The sequence below is a fragment of the Ranitomeya imitator genome, chromosome 1, assembly GCF_032444005.1.
Source record: "Ranitomeya imitator isolate aRanImi1 chromosome 1, aRanImi1.pri, whole genome shotgun sequence".
Lineage (NCBI taxonomy): Eukaryota > Metazoa > Chordata > Amphibia > Anura > Dendrobatidae > Ranitomeya > Ranitomeya imitator.
In genome coordinates this window covers 891,988,013-892,007,373 of record NC_091282.1, presented here as the reverse complement: position 1 = coordinate 892,007,373, position 19,361 = coordinate 891,988,013, and the positions used below count along the sequence as shown (strand labels likewise).

General features: G+C 44.7%; 1 protein-coding gene across 1 annotated transcript in view; it reads left to right on the top strand.

The window, feature by feature from the left end:
• Positions 1–19,361, top strand: part of MRPL1 (mitochondrial ribosomal protein L1) — a 74,901-nt gene that overhangs the window by 14,759 nt on the left and 40,781 nt on the right. Inside the window, exons 2-4 of the mRNA XM_069743212.1 lie at positions 6,639–6,762; positions 8,620–8,899; positions 10,500–10,583. Of these exons, the coding sequence (XP_069599313.1) occupies positions 6,639–6,762; positions 8,620–8,899; positions 10,500–10,583 (488 nt within the window). The remainder of the gene's footprint in view (positions 1–6,638; positions 6,763–8,619; positions 8,900–10,499; positions 10,584–19,361) is intronic.

Below are 19,361 nucleotides of genomic sequence, written 5' to 3'. Positions count from 1 at the left end.
GAGGGCGCGATGACGCATATAGTGTGCGCGGCGCCCTCTGCCTGATCAGTCAGTGCGCAGAGACGCCGGGACCGGACGCTGGGAGCTGCAAGCAAGAGAGGTGAGTATGTGTTTTGTGTTTTTTTTATTGCAGCAGCAGCGGCGGCACAGATTTATGTGGAGCATCTATGGGACAAAATGAACGGTGCAGAGCACTATATAGGGCAGAGCTGTGGGACAAAATGAACGGTGCAGAGCACTGTATGGGGCAGAGCTATGGGACAAAATGAACGGTGCAGAGCACAGTATGGGGCACAGCTATGGGACAAAATGAACGGTGCAGAGCATTGTATATGGGGCACAGATATGGGGCAATAATGAACGGTGCCGAGCACAGTATGGGGCACAGCTATGGGACAAAATGAACGGTGCAGAGCACTATATGGGGCACAGCTATGGGACAAAATGAACGGTGCAGAGCACCATATGGGGCACAGCTATGGGACAAAATGAACGGTGCAGAGCACTATATGGGGCACAACTATGGGACAAAATGAACGGTGCAGAGCACTGTATGGGGCACAGCTATGGGGAAATATGAACGGTGCAGAGCACTATATGGCACAGCTATGGGGAAATAATGATCTATTTTTATTTTTGAAATTCACCGGTAGCTGCTGCATTTCCACCCTAGGCTTATACTCGAGTCAATAAGTTTTCCCAGTTTTTTGTGGCAAAATTAGGGGGGTCGGCTTATACTCGGGTCGGCTTATACTCGAGTATATACGGTACATTCCGAACTGAGGAAAGGGCAACTTGAAAACGCTTTGCTGTCTTCTTATAGCCTTCTCTTGCTTTGTAGGCTTCCATCATTTTCAAAGTGCTAGGCGCTGCCTAGAAGAACCCATGGCTGCTGTTTTTTTTTTTTTTGGAACAAGGTTAGATTAGGCAGGGTTTGTATAAAGCTAGAAAATTTGCATCACCTGTCCTTTCCTAACGATGATGGTGAACAAGCTATAACCCTAAGGGTGGGTGTCCAAGGTCCGTAATTACGTTGCCGCCCCCTTCAGTACGCATGGTGATTCTGGATGTGTTCATTGTACACATCCGGAATCTCCGCACCCCATAAATAGGGCCCTGTGATTTACCTTGCGGCGACGGAGTGTCGCTGCAAGGTAAACAGACATGCTGCATTCTAAAAAGACGCGCCGCATGTCCATAAACGCAGGGCCGCCGGGTGCGTGTTAGCACGCATAGTGGAGACGGGATTTCATAAAATCTCCACTATGCTGTAACATCTGGATGCTGCGGGTTGAACGCTGCGGCTGTACTCAGTGTTCAATCCGCAGCTAATCCGGATGTAATCTGAACGTGGACACCTACCCTCACAGGCTAATTAAGGTCTGAAACCTTGGTCAAAGTTATCTGAGAGAGCAAATCACCAAGAGTGCCCCTAATTTAGCATTTTCCTTTTTGTAATTTTTAAAATGAAAACTATGGAAAAAAAATAACATATATACTATAATACAAAGGAAATGTGTTATCTTAAGCTTTAGTTTTTTTTAGAGACAGTAATTTTGACCAGGGATGCCCAAACTTTTACATGCCACTGTATATCTCCCAATTTTCACTCCTTCCAGGCTGCAGAGGCTTAGCTGGGGGTTCATCTTAGGGAGGGGAGAAGCACATCTGAATGGGCCTCCAACGAGATGACCACGATTACAGCTACTGTGGCACTAAATCATGGCTGAGGGGGAACATCAGCAGATAACAATGTTGTTACTGAAAATAAATCTCTATACAAAGACCATCACAGATGCTACCCCATTCAATGACCATATAGTGGTAGGCACCAGTGCTGCAGAACATGTAAGGCTACGTTCACAATAGCGTTCCGCTAATGTGCGTCGCTGTTGCGTCGGCGACGCAGCGGCGACGCGCCCCTATGTTTAACATAGGGGACGCGTGCGTTTTTTGGTAGCGTTTTTCGACACGTGCGTCGTTTCCGACGCTAGCGTCGGACGCAAGAAAATGCAACAAGTTGCATTTTTCGTGCGTCCGATTTTCGTCAAAAAACGACGCACGCGTCGCAAAACGCAGCGTTTTTGCGCGCGTTTTTTGTGCGTCGCCGTTGCGTCGCCGACGCACCGGCGCGCAACGCTAATGTGAACGTAGCCTAAGAGATTACACTACAGTTACAAATTGTGACCTCTAGCTGATGGAATCGTTCTCTTTTCCCATCTTTTCTGTCTGGCCCTGTCCACTCTGACAACTTCTTCCAGCCACGACTCGTCTGCAGAATTTAGAGACCATTGACTTCTCACATCTTCAGCACAGTACACTTCCATATTTCCATCCTGCACAAACTTCTCCTCCTGCTGATATCCCAATGTTGAGCTTCTGCTGTCGTACTTATCCTGTTACTGGATTGGCTGTTAGGCCCAAAAACAATACTCCTGTTAGTGCCACACATCAAGAAGCCCACCACTGTGCCCTGTACAAAGTAAAATTCCTCTTTTGCTCCTCTGCTGCTCCCCTATACACAGTATGGTGGCTCCCACTGATCCCCCTATACTCGTCATACAGTGTAGAGGGCTTTATACTATCTCAAGCAGTAGTTCTCACACAGTGTAATGCCCCCAAAGCCTGCCTCTGCACAATTTAATGTGTGGTGCCCCCACAGTCGCTGTATAAGAGCTATTTAAAAAAAAAAAAAGGGTACTCACCCAACCCCAGATCCTGGCTAGTCCACCAGAAGACAGCAACTTGCTTTGGGTAGACTATCACAACTGCGCTGGTGCGCGCACATGACATCAGAGTACCGGCATGATGATATCTCTTCCCAGTACTCGTCCAGTGCGTCACCCTGCCATTCTGTATCCCACCTATCTGAAGCGACAAATGCAGCTTACACAATGGAGCACAGGAATACAGTGAAATAATGTCTCCCCTTCACGACATATGACGTACAGCCTGCATCTTTCCTGGCAGACGATGTGCCTCTAACAGCCACGGTTAGAGCGGAGCACAGTCTGCAGCTGTTAACATATTAAATGTCCCTAGCAATCTCTGAACATGCGATGGCTGGGGGTGCGTCCTACCACACACCCATGATGTGATCGTGGGGCGCCAGTGGTTGCTATAACAGCGAAGGGTCTGCTGAAGAACTCTGCAAGGCCGGGATCACACACAGCGAGATACGGCTGAGCCTCGCAGGTTAAAACCAAGCTCTGGCACCGGCACTCCAGAACGGAGCGTGCGGCCGCATAGCAATACATGGAGCAGCACGCTCCGCTCCGGAGTGCCGATGCCAGAGCTTGTTTTTAACCTGCGAGACTCGGCCGTATCTCGCTGTAGTGTGACTCTGGCCTAATTGTCATGACGATTCTCCTGTGAAAGCCAGCATTTAGCTGAGACTAACAAATACAATAAAAAATGAAAAGTTTGTAAAGATCTGAAAAATTTAAAAAAATACAAAAGTTCAAATTGCCGCCCTTTTGCCTCATTAACAATAAAGCAATTAAAAAAAAAACACACATTTTGTATCGCTGCATTAGAAAATGTCCGATCAATCAAAATATAAAATAAATTTGATTTGAAATATTTTTCGAAATTTTAAAGATTTTTTTTTTCGCCACTTAAATAAGAAAAAAACAAACTATACATGTTTGCTATCTGCTTACTCGTTCTGACCTGGAGAATCATGTTGCCAGGTCAGTTGTACCTGTAATGAACATGGTAAAGAAAGAAACTCAAAACCTTTGTAGAATTCCACTTTTTTTTGCAATTTCAATGTAACGTACTTGGATTTTTATTCCCTGTCTCCAGTAAACTATATGGTGGAATGAAGGTTGTCAGTCAAAAGTACAACTTGTCCTGCAAAAAAATAAGCCCTTATTCGGCAATATTGATGTATTAAATTGATGAACTATATGTATTAAATTGATGAACTATATCCGCGTGGAGGTTTCTCCGGGTGGGTCCCTCCGAGTAATACGTCTGAGGTGACCAGACCCTTTGCCCACCTGGTAACTGCGCTACTGCAGTCTCTGTCTGCAGCATTGAAGAGCGCACAGTATGAGCAATCTTGTTTGATATCGCCGTAATGAAAAAAAATCGAGAATCATTTACCAGTTAATTTTTACCTCTCAATTAACACTGTAAAAACGTGTGGAAAAATTAACCCCTTTCTGACCTTGGACGTACTCAATTCATCATGGTCAGTGGATATTTAATAACCATCATTCAAACTATCCATGTTTGAATTGACTCTAGGGGTCTCATATATTGGGAAACCCACAAACGTGATACCATTTTAAAAACAGCACCCTCTGACATATTGAAAACTGCTGTCAGGTAGTTTATCAACCCTTCAGATGCTTTACAGGAATGACTGCAAAGTGGTATGACAGAAATGAAAATGTGTATTTTTACCACCTAAATGTCGGTACCTTCTGAACAGATTACTACAGCCGTCAGACTCTAAGGCCGCTATTTGGTCGTGAATTGCCATGGCAAACATCAGGATCACAGAATCATGATCTGAGGGCACCATTTGGGATAAATAGGAAGCCCTCACACTCTGTTAACCATTTATAATGATGTAGTCACTATTGACAGCAGCATCTAAGGGGTTAAACAGATATGGACAGTGCCAACACTGATCGTCGCTGATACAGCAAGTTGTCAGCTTTAAGGTACCGTCACACTTAGCGACGCTGCAGCGATACCGACAACGATCCGGATCGCTGCAGCGTCGCTGTTTGGTCGCTGGAGAGCTGTCACACAGACCGCTCTCCAGCGACCAACGATGCCGGTAACCAGGGTAAACATCGGGTAACTAAGCGCAGGGCCGCGCTTAGTAACCCGATGTTTACCCTGCTTACCATCCTAAAAGTAAAAAAAAACAAACACTACATACTTACCTACAGCCGTCTGTCCTCCAGCGCTGTGCTCTGCACTCCTCCTGTACTGTCTGTGTGAGCACAGCGGCCGGAAAGCAGAGCGGTGACGTCACCGCTCTGCTTTCCGGCTGACCGACGCTCACAGCCAGAGCAGGAGGAGTGCAGAGCACAGCGCTGGAGGACAGACAGCTGTAGGTAAGTATGTAGTGTTTGTTTTTTTTTACTTTTAGGATGGTAACCAGGGTAAACATCGGGTTACTAAGTGCGGCCCTTCGCTTAGTTACCCGATGTTTACCCTGGTTACCAGTGAAGACATCGCTGAATCGGTGTCACACACGCCGATTCAGCGATGTCTGCGGGGAGTCCAGCGACGAAACAAAGTTCTGGACTTTCTTCCCCGACCAGCGACAGCACAGCAGGGGCCTGATCGCTGCTGCCTGTCACACTGGACGATATCGCTAGCGAGGACGCTGCTAAGTCACGGATCGCTAGCGATATCGTCTAGTGTGACGGTACCTATAGTGTACAGCTGACAGCTACTGGATTGTCACCTGTGTGGGGAGGCTATTCTCTTATATCTCAGGTCAGTTAAAAGACGTATTGGCTGTCATTAAGGGGCTAAAAAAGCGATGTGGGATCCCACCTATTTTTTGATAACCATCCAAGGTAAAGCAGACAAGTGTGAGTTGATATTATCAAATTTTAATAAATCCATCATCAGTGCATTGTGACAGGACTGGATGGCTTTTTTTCATAAATTGGTGAAACGGGGCTAGAGTTGAGGGTGTTTTGTAAAATATAATATTTGTTTTGTTTGTTTTTTTTCTTTTAACTTACTGGGTTAGTAATGGGAGTGTCTGATAGATGCCTCTCCATTACTATCACCAAGGCTTGATGCTAGGTGACATTACGATGCTGACATCAACCCCATAAATCATTACCCCGATTGCCACCGCACCAGAGCATTTGGGAAGAGCCTGGAGAAAGTGCCACAATTGGAGCATCTAATGTGGGCTTGTATTTTTAGGCTGGGAAGGCCCAAATAACCATGGACTTTCCAAGCCTGATAATATAAATTTGCAGCTGACTGCTTTACCTGAGCTGGTTATCAAAAATAGGGGGACCTCTCGTCATTTTTTTATATTAGTTATGGTTTTTAAGATGTGTTTTTTGGGTGAGTTTGCACCACGTAAACGCACATTCCAAACCATGTTCTTTTGTTTAAAATTCAAATCTATGGGGAAATTCCGCACAGAAGTCTGAGCGTACCCACAAGAGAAAATGACATGCTGCGATTTGGAAACCTGCACTGCAGGTGAGATTATGCAGCGTAAAAAGCACAGCAGGCATGGGATTTTTATTAATCCACTGTGCTTGTACTGTACAACACAGTGAAAATACACTGCTTCCAGAATGCTAGTATTCCTGATCGTGGGCACACAGCCAAAGACATCGGACCACAGATATCCAGATATCCTTTTATTCCGCTTCCTCTGACCTATGTGCCCATATAGACGGCTTAGGAGGGTTGCTCCTACTGACGGATTCCCTTTAATGCTATACATACAATGTGCTTCTAACACACAGATTTCACACTACCTCTGTGGTGAGTTTGTAGGAAAACTGTTTTTTTTTTTTTTTTTTAGAAATCTAGTATTACATTCGGACCTGAATAATACGTAGACTAAAATGTGCAAGAAGCTCTAATAAGAATTTGCTTTAGTGAGTATTTATTATCCCAATGTTGTTTTTCAGCTATCCATGGCTGTCATAGGCATGTGCTCAAGCAGGTGGGCTTTATTTGTCCTTCTTCCATCATCGCAAACAGTAGCTGGACTGCTGTAAGATTCTACGCTGCTGAATCCGCTGTCGTTCAAAAGTAGGTATCTCTGAAAGATTCTTACACTGAATGTTTACTATAAACTTGATATATAGCCTACATGGACTTATAGTGATGAAATATAAGGGTGAAATATGTAGTGGGCAAAGAAGAAAGTTACCATGAAACATCTACCCTCTGTTGCCCCCATACACAATAAACTAACGTTGCCCAAACCCCATTGATATCAGTAGGTTTAGCAGGCAGTCCTTATGTGTATGAGGACCCTGGACAAATTTATTTCAGGGGAGTTAAAAATCCCGTATGTCTGATTTCGGACCGCCACTCATTTGGCTCTCTCCGTACTAAGCCGCCATCAGAGATGTCTGTCAGCGGCTCTCTCATAGAGAACACAGGTGCTCAGCTGAGCAAGCACTGCTGTGAATGGGAGAAATGTCCGAGATGGCTGCTGCTGAAGCATCTGAGGAGTGTGTGGGTCTTTACGGAGTAGATGGCTTTTTGGTTTCTTTGTTATATTGCACTTGTCAGCTGTAAGTAGTTACAATGTGATGAAATATCTATACAGTATAGTAAAACTAAGTACTCAAACATTCCACAGGTAAACAAAAAAGGATTTTCGGGATCATGCTGCTCCCCTGCCTCCTGGTTTCCTTGTGGAGGGCGATGTGCTCCTGCTGGTTGGCACTTGGGTCTAGCTGCATGGCTGAGCCGCTGGCCTGAACTAGATGCTTTCTGGTGCTAGAAGCAGAGGAAACTATTCTGCAGCATGGGAGGAGCGGGACTCTGAACTGAAGCTGGCCGGATCCAGTGATCTGGTCCGTTTCAGAGCAGCCTAGAAGTCCAGCCACAACTGATAGCCTGCGAGGTGGTCAGTAATGGAGGCAGTGAGCAGTCAATTATAGAATTTAAAATCCTTCTGTTCCTGATTTTTAAGAACTGGTAAATTACAAAGTTGCTTCTTTATTTGCAAGCACTTTGCAAATTTAACCATTATTAATTTATTATTATTATTATCTATATATATAATTGTCTAAGGGTTTTTCCGTCTGTCTTTCTGTCTGTCTGTCTGTCTGTCTGTCTGTCCTGGAAATCCCGCGTCTCTGATTGGTCGAGGCTGCCAGGCCTCGACCAATCAGCAACTGGCACAGCGACGATGATGTCATAAAGGACGTAGACATCCCGCGTCTGATTGGTCGAGGCCTCCAGGCCTCGACCAATCAGCAACTGGCACAGCGACGATGATGTCATAAAGGACGTAGAAATCCCACTTTTCTGATTCAGCGACGGGCACAGTATCGACGTAGATGTCATAATGTTTGCCATGGCGACGATAATGTCATAAAGGTTGCCTCGACCAATCAGCGATGGGCACAGTCTGCCGCGAATTCTGGAATCATCATTATCCATATACTACGGGGACATGCATATTCTAGAATACCCGATGCGTTAGAATCGGGCCACAATCTAGTTATGTATAACCATGTATGATCATTCAAAAAAAAAAAACAAACCTTTGTTCATTGACTATTGTGCAGATATGTCTCTGTGACATTTCCAGTACAGGTAATGTCACTTGAGTGATGACAATGCAGTAGAGTATCTCAATGCCACACTCTCCTTGCTGCTAGCTTTGATTAATGTCTACCCAGCAAAGCTTCTTACGCCAGTACATCATCCCATACTGGTTAGGTACATGAAAGGTGCAGACCACTTCCCTTGAGAGTATCATCCAAAAATTAGATTTGAAGCACTGCGCTTTTTAAATATCTGTGCTACATCCCTTTTCTTATTTGTTTTCTCTGAATACTGTAGCAATCTATTATTGGTTGGAATTTCTGAGCCTTTTGTCAGTCCGTTAGGATTATAAAGAGCATCGCCTCTTCCCACTGTTTTCAGATTTATCAAAGAAAAGAAAGCCAATAAAGAGCCAATTTCTAGAAGATTAACCAAGGAGCAACTACTAGAAAAAAGAAAGGACAAAGATCGCGCTAAACCCTTTGGCTTAACAGCCTGGGAGCCCAGTGATGATGTCTATGTGGCACGCTACTACCCCAAACCAACACTGGAACCAGAAACTGCAATACAGATGCTTAAACATTTCCAGAAGTTGGATTTTACCAACCCACAGCAGTGGGTGTTTGTGCAGCTCAAACTGGATATGAAGCTGGAGAAAAAGGTAAGCAGCGTGTGATTATATAGATGGACTTGTACTCTTTACTTTTGAGTTTCAAAGCATTTCTACCCTTAGAAGTGACCTAGATATTTAATGTTATAATAGTAATTTTGTCATTGTGGCAGCTTGTTTCTGCATAAGCAATTGTGTAAATATCTACAGTATACATATACACAAGAGATAACATCTTTGTGGTTTTCTTTTCTGTATTTTGCAAACTCTTGGCCATATATTTGAGAAGCGAAAGATTGTTATAAGTAAGCAGTGCAAAGATTCGCAACCATAAAGCATCTGAGCTACAATACTGGACACGGCACAGAGTAGGGGCTGAAAGTGTGCCCATTCTTGTGCGGCGTCCCCACTGTTCATGTGATGGTTGGAAATATCAATGCTCAGATTTATACTGAGCCTTAGGTCATTTATTACCTAGTGCAGAACCTCTTTCATGTGCTATTACATCAATAAAGGTCACCTAAGCCTTCTAATTTGGCAGTTATATTCCAGAGACTTATTTCTGTATTCCAAAAATGTCCCTGATGTCCCAAAACAATCTTTTTATGAGTGGTAAACTAACTTTTCTCTCCTTCTCGTCATATGTTAATAAGATAGAACTAATCCAGGGACGTCAATTTTTCTAGACTAGTCCATCCTCAGGTGCTATAGTCACACCCATAGTCAGATACTGTGGTCACATGATTAATGCCCTCCCTAGTGTCCATTGTATATATCTACCCTTTAAATGCTGAGCTGGACTCAACATGACTAAGACTTTGTAGGCACTGCTTTACTGGTCCATTGCACATGCTCCGTCCAGTAGAGCTGGCAGCACAGTTCTTCTGTGTTCACAACATTCCCAGAATGGGAGTGCAGAACTTGGCATCACTATACCTTCCTAGGCATGTGTAGTGCCCAGGACATGCACCTCAGTCAGCAGCACAGTGGCGCTCTCCTGTTTATTTCTGTTCACTTCTTGTGCACGTGCTATGCGCCGATGAAGCCAGAGAGTACAACTAGTTTAACTGTGCACGCTGAAGAAGGAGAGATGAGATTTAGAGACACCGGATTAGTCTGGAAGTGACGCCAATGCCTACAACCCCAAAAACTAGTCCTCGCTAATTAGCATTTGGCAGAAAGTGCAAAAAGTTATCTAGTCTCCTATATTAAGATTGTTTTTGGATATCGAGAACAATATTAATAAACAGAAAAAGGGCTCTGGAGCATAATAGTGAGAGTTCGGGAGGCTTCGTGGGCCTAATGCTTTCCATTTAATTCTCCAAGGGAACCTGTTATGTGCAATAATGCTATTAACCTACGTATATAGTATTATGGATTATGATCACAGCCCCCGCTTCAGTGTTGTGAGCAGTGACGATAAGTGATCCAAGCATGCCTACGTGACTGAAAGCCGGTAGCTCCTGGGAGACATAGTTAATTTTGTCCTAGGTGCCGCTCTTCCAGTACTGCAGCTGGGCATCTTCATATCTCTATTAACCTACAGATTAATCATACATCTGCATGTTAATAGCGTTATTGGACAAGACAGGTTCCCTTTCATTAAAACATTAGCAAGAATATTTATTGTTGCTTTTCTAATACATTTCAGAAAAAAGTGGATCCATTTGTTGGCTATCTTCATTTGCCATTTCCTTTTGTCATGGAGCCTAATAAGATCTTAGTATTTACAGAGGTAAGTTCAAATAATTATATAAGTTAATTGGAATTTATGATAATATACAGAGTTTAACCCCTTCATCACCGGAGGTATTTTTGATTTAACATTTTTGTTTTTTTGCTCCCCTTCTTCCCAGAGCCATACCTTTTTTATTTTTTGGTCAATATGGCCATGTGAGGGCTTTTTTTTTTGCGGGGCAAGTTGTACTTTTGATTGGTTTTAACATAAAGCGGGAAATAAAATTCCAAGTGTGAAATTGCGACAAAAGTGCAATCCCACAGTTGTTTTTTGTTTGACTTTTTTTACCATGTTCACTAAATGCTAAAACTGACCTGCCATTATGATTCTCCAGGTCATTACGAGTTCGTAGACACGAAACATGTCTGATTCTTTTTTTTTTTTTTATCCAAGTGGTGAAAAAAATTCCGAACTTTGTTAGAAAAAAATAAATAAAATTGCGCCATTTTCTGATACCCATTGAGTCTCAATTCTTTTTTTTTTAATGATACCATTTTGGTGCAGATACAAGCTTTTGATCTCCCATTATTGCATGTTAATGCAATGTTGTGGCGACCAAAAAAATTCTGGCGTTTTGACTTTTTTCTCTCTAACGATCAGGGTAATCCTTTTTTTATTGATAGACCGGCGATTCTGAATGCGACGATACCAAATATGTCTGTTTGATTTTTTTATTATTTTATTTTGAATGGGGCGAAAGGGGGTGTTTTGAATGTTTATATATATATATATTTTATATATTTTTAAACTTTTTTTTTTTTTTTTTTTACTTTTAGCCTGCTTCCATAGTCTTCATGGGAATGTGGCACCCCTAGGGGTATTTGCCACAAAAATAGTTACTGACAGTAAATACAAATACTAAAATAGCAAGACTGCACTACCACCTCCGGCCAGAAGGGGGAGCTCCAGAGACTCCCCTTGATCCATTTTGGTCTGAGAGAAGAAATGGCAGTTGGGCCAAGGAGCTGAAAGTGAGAGGTCATACAGCTGAATTTCTAACAGCCCTATGACGGTTTCCAGGCCCAAATCACCGGCCTGAGGAGAAGAGGGACAGAGAAAAAGGACATTGTGAGAACCGGGTAGCATTAATCACTACCCAGAACAGGCGCAAAGACGGATACCGGATCCGTGGCTGTATTCATTATATATAATACAGCAACCGGAAAAACGTGAGGTGATATCAGCTTCACTAGGGCCGGACGCAGCAACAGACACAGAGTTCAGCGGTACTCCCGGAGGGGGTAAGCCGATAAAAGGACTCGGGTTGCCCGTTGAACCAGGACCCGGAGGGGACAGATTGGGCCGGCAGCCAGTTCACATACAGCAGCAGGGCCACATAGAAACTGCGTACAATAAGAGGCGAAGACCCCGGCAGGGTCAAAGTAACTCAGAGTTCCCATACAGACTCCGGTGACAGGACTGGTTGTAAATCCCTTTATGTTGAAGTAAACTGGTTAAACGTTTCAGTGCCTCAGTCTTTCATTTGGACAATAGCCATCTATCCAGGATCGGGATCATCACCGCTGGGAGAACCTGCTGCTGATCAAGTAAGTGCCTGTTCCCTCACGATACCCCTTACACTGTGCATTGCCTGAGACCACAGCACCGGGTCAAGCCACCCGTGACATCCCCCTCAAGAGACAGACCCCATTGGTCCGGTGCTGGGTACCCCGGTCTCCTGGGCGTCACAGGAGACTAGAAGCTGCCATAACCCGATTGGCTCTGCTACATGCAAGTGATGATCAGATCACCTGTATGTATCAGAATTACTCACTTGCTATGAGCAATCCGGCAGTGACAACCATAGAGACCTCTGGTTGTCATGCCAACTCAACGGATTTTAGGCGCGCTTGCCAGAAGCGTGCGTTAAATGCTAGTCAGTTTGACAGCGACATTTAACAGGTTTTCAGTTGCGGGAGGATCGCGATTTCTCCTGTGGCTATTAGCTGCACGTGTCAGCTGTTCTAAACAGCTGACGTGCCGTAAAAGAGCATGTCCAACATCGGCATATTATTTTCTCTTGATGTCGGAAAGAGGTTAATACTGGATGAATGTGAGTTTCCAGGGAAAAAAAGGCTGACTATTCCTGGAGAAATTAAGGATAAATTTCCCTTTGGAGAATACATAGCCAAATGTTGGTCAGAGATTTCCAAAGTGGACATGTAGGTTGCGGGGGTGGCAAAGATGACTCTACCATTTGAGGATTCTTCTCAGCTCAAAGATCCGATGGACTGGAAAATGGACAGCTCTTTAAGGAACACTTGGGAAACGTGCGGCTTCACTGAAGACAAATGTTTCAACTTATGTAGCAAGGTCCGTGTTCCGTTGGTTTCATCAGCTGGAAGAACATCTCTGCAGGGATACTCCTAGGCAACATCTACTTGCCTCCTTGCTGTTGCTACAAAAAGCTACTGGATTTCTAGCGGCTGCTTCAGTGGAGTCAATCAGGATAGCAGCAAGACGTTCGGTCTTCTCTAACTCCTGAAGAGCTTTCTGGTTGAAGATGTGGAGAATAGATGTTGTCCAAGTCCAAACTTTGCTCCATCCCCTTTTAGAGGAGAATGTATTTGGATTTGCTCTGGATGACCTTTTTAGAAAAAAGCATCAGATAAGAACAAATAGCTACCTGAGCCAAAAATCAATGTTCCTTTCGTCCATCACAGCCGCAAACTCTACAGTTCAGAGGGATGGCTAAACTGAGTCACTGGAGTTATCCTAAAGGGTGGAAGAGGGAAATTTTGTTTCCTGAACCAGCGACAAGAGAGGAAGTGACACCAAGCATGTAGGAAGTAGAATCGTGAAATTTCTCTCATGGTGGTAAGAAATGTAATCGGACTGAAAGATTCTAGAATTGGTTGGAGTAGGGGCAAAAATTCAGTTTTCATCTTATCCGCCCCTGAGACTACAAATAACATCCCTGTCTTCCCCAAAACAAGACATCCTGATATCAGGGCTTTATATCAGGGCTTCAAGACCTGCAGGAGTTCATAATGATATCGCCAGTTCCAATGATGGAACCGGGCAGAGGCCGTTATTCTCATTTATGTTTAAGAAAAAAATCAACAGGGGCTTACAGAATAATACTAAATCTGAACCACCATGTCTTGTACAGAAGATTTAAAATGGAATCTATAAAATTCACGATTCCACTGATAGGCAAGGATTTCGTCATGACAACCATTGATCTTCAAGAAACGTACTAATACTTGCCCATACATCCTTTTTACTGGAAATTTCTGAGATTAGTGGTCAAACAACGACGGAAGATTTGCCATTACCCATTCAACTTCCTTCCTGTTGGGATTTCTTCAGCTCCTTGACTTTTTACAAAACTCATGGCAGAAGTGGTAGAATTCATAGGAAAGCAAAAGATCTGTATCTTCCCCTACTTAGACAATTTCTTAATAATGGCTCCCTCGATTCCACAGCTCAAGGAACATCTGCAGTCAACCCTTCAGATTCTAGATTCTCTGGGATGGCTAGTGAATTGAGGAAAATCAAACCTGAATCCTTCCACCAGGAAGACTTTCCTGAGAATTCGTCTAGACTCCCAAAAGCAGACCTAGTTTTTACCAAAAGAAAACCAAATACAGTTAAGATCAAGGGTCTATACCCTGACGAACCAAAAGATAGTCTCTATATAAAGTTTACAATGTCTGTCCTGGGGTACATTACATCCTGTGTTCAAGCCGTTCCTTGCTCTCAGGACCATACAAGAGTCCGGCAGAATTATAATATTTCACGCTGGGACCGATTTCCAAGTTCTCTCAAAGAATCCGTACCATGTAAAAGCATCCCTGAATTGGTGGCTCTATCGAAAAAATGTGGCAAAAGGAACTTCATGGATTCAATATCCTCTAACACCTGTGAGGATGGACACCAGAAAGAGCTGTTGGGGAGCTGTAATCTCACAAGTGGCCTTCAAAGGAAACTGGCCACATGAGATTGCCAGACAGTCCTCTAAACTTCTTGGAGTTAAAGGCACTGAAAGAGACCATCAAGGCAGCAACATCTCTGCATCATGGGACACATGTCAAAGTTTATTCGGATAACATGACTACAGTGGCCTACTTTTAGCGAGAATCTACACCTGGGCAGAATATCACCTCCTGTCTTTGTCAGCTTTTCACTTAAAAGCCACCGACAACATTCAGGCAGATTGTATAAGCAGAAGGGATTTACATCGGGGAGAATGGAGTCTAAATACAGATATCGAACACATGATTATGAGAAGATGGTGTTATCCAGAGGTGGATCTGTTTGCAAGTCATCAAATGCGAAAGTAAAACCATTTTTTTTCCCCTGGGACTCAAGGACACTAAAGCGGGGGTACGTGCATTCACCCAACCTTAGGTCAGGCTCACTTATGCATTTCCTCCAATCCTATTGCTGCCATGAACACTGCAGAAAATCAGAGTAGAAGGTATCCACATTGCACTGATATGGTCAAAAAGAGGATGGTTTGGGTTGCTAAACAGCATGAAGATAGAGGGTCTGCTTGTCCTTCCTACGGTCCATGACCTGCTGCATCATGGTGCAATCTATCATCCGACTCCCCCAGAACCAATGTTTAGCTGTCTGGCTTCTGAAGCCTCAATTCTAAGAGCTAGAGGCCTCTCAGAGGGAGTGATTCATACCCTCCAGAAGAGCAAGAATAAGGTTACAAATTCCATGTATGCTAAGATTTGGGAGACCTTCAGGTTATGGAATGGGTCCTTACTAGTGATGAGCGAATAGCTTCAGGTAACTCCTTATCCAAATAGCTATAGCGCTTACCGAATAGCTGCCTCGGACACCCGGATACCTGGAGCGTTCCCAATAATCAGCTGTTCGGCGCAGCAGCTGCATGTGTCGTGGCTGTGTGACAGTCACAACACATGCATGAAGAGCCTGTTTGTTGGGCTCTTTATTCATGTGTTGTGACTGTCACACAGCCTCGACAAATGCAGCTGCTGCGCCGAACAGCTGATTATCGGGAACGCTCCAGGTATCCGGGTTCCCTATGCAGCTATTTGGTAAGTGCTATAGCTATTCGGATAAGGAGTTATCAAAAGCAGTTCGCCCATCATTAGTCCTTACCTCTAGATCCTTTCCAACTGGACATTGCCAAAATATTGGATTTTTGCAGGAGGACTTGTACAGAAGGTTAAAACCTAGGACCCTCAAGGTCCTGGTGCTGGTCTTAAGTTCCTCTTTTGTTAGAAATCTGGCTGAACACTGATTGATAAAAAAATTTGACAGCCGCATCATGAATGCGTCAAAGAAGATCCAATAGAATCCCATCGTAGGATTTGAATATTGTACTTTAAGGATCTAATCGAACCATGCTTCCCTTCCCACTTGATACATACAGTGGGGGAAATAAGTATTTGACACCTTGCTGATTTTGTAAGTTTGCCCAAAGACAATGAACAGTCTATAATTTTAAGGGTAGGTTAATTTTAACATTGAGAGATAGAATATCAAAAATAAAATCCAGATAATCACATTGTATAAATTATATGTATACCCCATCTTTCGCCCCATTCAAAATAAAAAAAAAATCAAACATACACGTTTTGGTATCGCCGTGTTCAGAATCCCCCGATCTAGCAAAAAAAAAAAAAGATTAACCTGATCGCTATACGGCGTAGCGAGGAAAAAAAGAAGCCAAAATTACTCTTTTTTTTTTTTTTTTTTTGGGGTCGCCACGACATTGCATTAATATGCAATAATGGGCGATCAAAAGTCCTTCAAGCAGTTGTCCCTCCTTAGCATTATTCTTTGGTATTGCCCCTATGGTGGTTTCATGTGGGGTTTTCGAAATCAAATTACCGGTAAGTGTAATTCTATTTTACTCGGACTCCCATGACAGCACGACAGAGAGAGGGGATCCGCCCATTAGGAACAGGAAACCTACAGATACAAAAGGGCGGTACCTCTCCCTTGCCTCAGTTGGTTTCCTGTTCCTGAGGGGACGGGTGCCTACAGACGAAGGAGCCCAGGCCGGCCGGCCGATTACGGTAGCGGGGGGTCTCCTACCTCGGCCGGTGCGGAGATCCCTGGAGACACCACGGTGGTCCTTGCTGGATTACACGTCAGTGGTGTTCGCAGCAGGGAGCGGAGTCCGGAGGATTTCCTGCATCCATCAGTGTCGGCGCAGGTAAGTATTCCCATTGGTGGTGCAGCGGTGCGGCATGGCTGCGGGTGCCGGGCTCCGATGTGTGGGCGAGCTCCGGAGCGCTGCCGATCCGTCCCCGGCGTCCTGCACCGCTCTCAGCGTGTGCTGGAGCGTTTCCGGGTGCGGTGACGTGGGGGGGCGGAGTCTGGTAGCCGCTTCCGGGTCGCCGGGCGTCTGCGCATGCGCGGGCGTTCCAAGATGGCGGCGCCCATCGCATCTGAGCGCCGGTTCATCATTCAGCCCTCTGCCCTCCTGGCTGTGTCCAGGAACCAATAGGGATCGCGCTGGCCTATCTGCTGACCGGATCCAAGGGGGATATAAGCAGGTCACAATTTCAGAACCATGCTTTTGGTCGTAATCCGTCATGGAGAGTGGTGGTGAGCAGCAGCAGCAGCTGTCAGACGAGATGCGTCAGAAGCCCAAAAAGGATAGAGGCGACCAACCTAGTCGGAAAAGCTCATCCGAACAGGGATCCAGAGCTTCGTCTAGGAAAGAACCCCCTCGGATTCCGGTATTTGACTTGGGCGCACGGGTAAGTGATCTACGTGAAAGTTCACTCTGTGACGCGGGGTCCTTATACTTTATCTTTCCAGGGGAAGAAAAGTACGGAAAAATCCAAGCATAAGGAGTGTGCCCTCTGTGGAGTCCCCTTACCCGACTCCTGTACTAAAAAGTTATGTGCCCCCTGTATACAACAGACGGTGAGGTCTACAGGAGTGGTTGGGTGGAAGTGACCTTAGGTCAGATAGTCGTTATCACCTATATTGTCCTCCCCCAGGTAGCAGAAGAGTCCGTGAGTACGGCAAATTTAAAAGAAATGATCCGGCTGGAAGTAAGGGAGTTATTACGATCCCTATCCCAAGCGGAAGGCCCGAAGCATAGGACCCCTGTGGACTCTAATTCATCAGAAGAGGAAAGAGAAGAAAATATTTATCTCTCTAGTCCTTTCTCCTCTTCATCAGATGAAGAGTCTGGACGATTTTGTCTACCCTTAGATAAGATTGACAAGGTAGTCAAATCAGTTAGGGGCACGATGGGTATAGAGGAACCCAAATCACAGCCCTCCAAACAAGAGTTAATGTTTAGTGGGTTAGATCGTAAGAGACATAGGTCTTTTCCGGTAAATGAGAAGATCAGAGAATTGATACTCCGTGAATGGAAAAAACCTGAAAAAAAGGGGGCCTTACCGCCAGCTTTAAAACGAAGGTATCCCTTTGATGATCCGGTGGTGGAGACATGGGATAAAGCTCCGAGGTTGGACGCGGCCGTAGCAAAGGCGTCAAAGAAAGCCTCATTACCCTTTGAGGATATGGGGTCCCTCAAAGATCCCCTAGACAGAAAGGCGGATATCTTTCTTAAAGGTACCTGGGAGATGGCGGCTGGATCCCTCAGACCAGCAGTGGCCACAACATGCACAGCCAGATCATTAATGGTCTGGCTAGATCAATTAGAGTCTCAGCTGAAGGATGGCGCATCCAGAGATTCTATTTTGAAAGCGCTTCCGACAATTCAGAATGCTGCAGCCTTCCTATCGGATGCTTCTGTGGACTCTGTCAGAATGGCGGCCAGAGCAGCAGGTCTATCTAACGCGGCTCGCAGGGCCCTATGGTTAAAGTGCTGGTCAGGGGACATCCAGTCCAGAACTAAGCTCTGCGCCATTCCGTGCGAGGGACAGTATCTCTTCGGTCCAATGCTGGACGAGTTACTGGAAAAGGCAAGCGATGATAAAAAGAAGTTCCCAAGTCTGTACTCGGCATCCTACCGCCGACCCTTCAGTCGAAGAAGATTTGGTCGTGGGAAGAAACGCGGGTCCTCTCCCACTAGAGAGAGTTTCAGATGGGAAGACAGACGCGGTAGAGGTACAGGATATATGTTTCGCCGTTCCTCAAAGGATCAGAAAAAACCAGACCAATGACTAGCAATCCCTGTGGGGGGCAGACTGTCAGCATTCTCCTCAGCATGGCTTGACATAACGAACAGTAGATGGGTCAGAGGCATTGTTACTGAAGGTCTTAAGCTGGACTTCAATCATTGGCCTCGGGATAAATTCAAATTAACCCCTTATCGTTCCTCCCCCCTGGAGCAAGCAGCCCTAGAGGCTGAAATCATGAACTTATGCGCAAAGAATGTATTGGTGGAAATTCCAGATTCAGAAAAAGGAAGGGGATTTTATTCTCCGCTTTTTCTGATCAAAAAGCCAGATGGATCGTTTAGAACGATCATTAATCTAAAGCGTCTTAATGAATTCCTGGTTAATGAATCCTTCAAAATGGAAACGGTTAATTCAGCAATAAAGATATTGTTTAAACACTGTTTTATGGTAGTTGTAGATCTTAAAGATGCATACTATCATGTTCCAATACATGAAGATTTCCAAAAATTCCTGAGAGTAGCGGTGTCAATGGAGGGTAGCATTCACCATTTCCAGTTCAGAGCGCTCCCCTTTGGCTTATCAGCAGCTCCTAGAGTGTTCACAAAGCTAGTGGCTGAGGTTATGGCGCACTTGCGAGAGTCCGACATCCTGATCATTCCCTACTTGGATGACTTCCTTATAGTAGGGAGCTCAGCAGACCATTGCCTGTCCCAGCTAGAATCAGCCACATCCAGACTGGAGC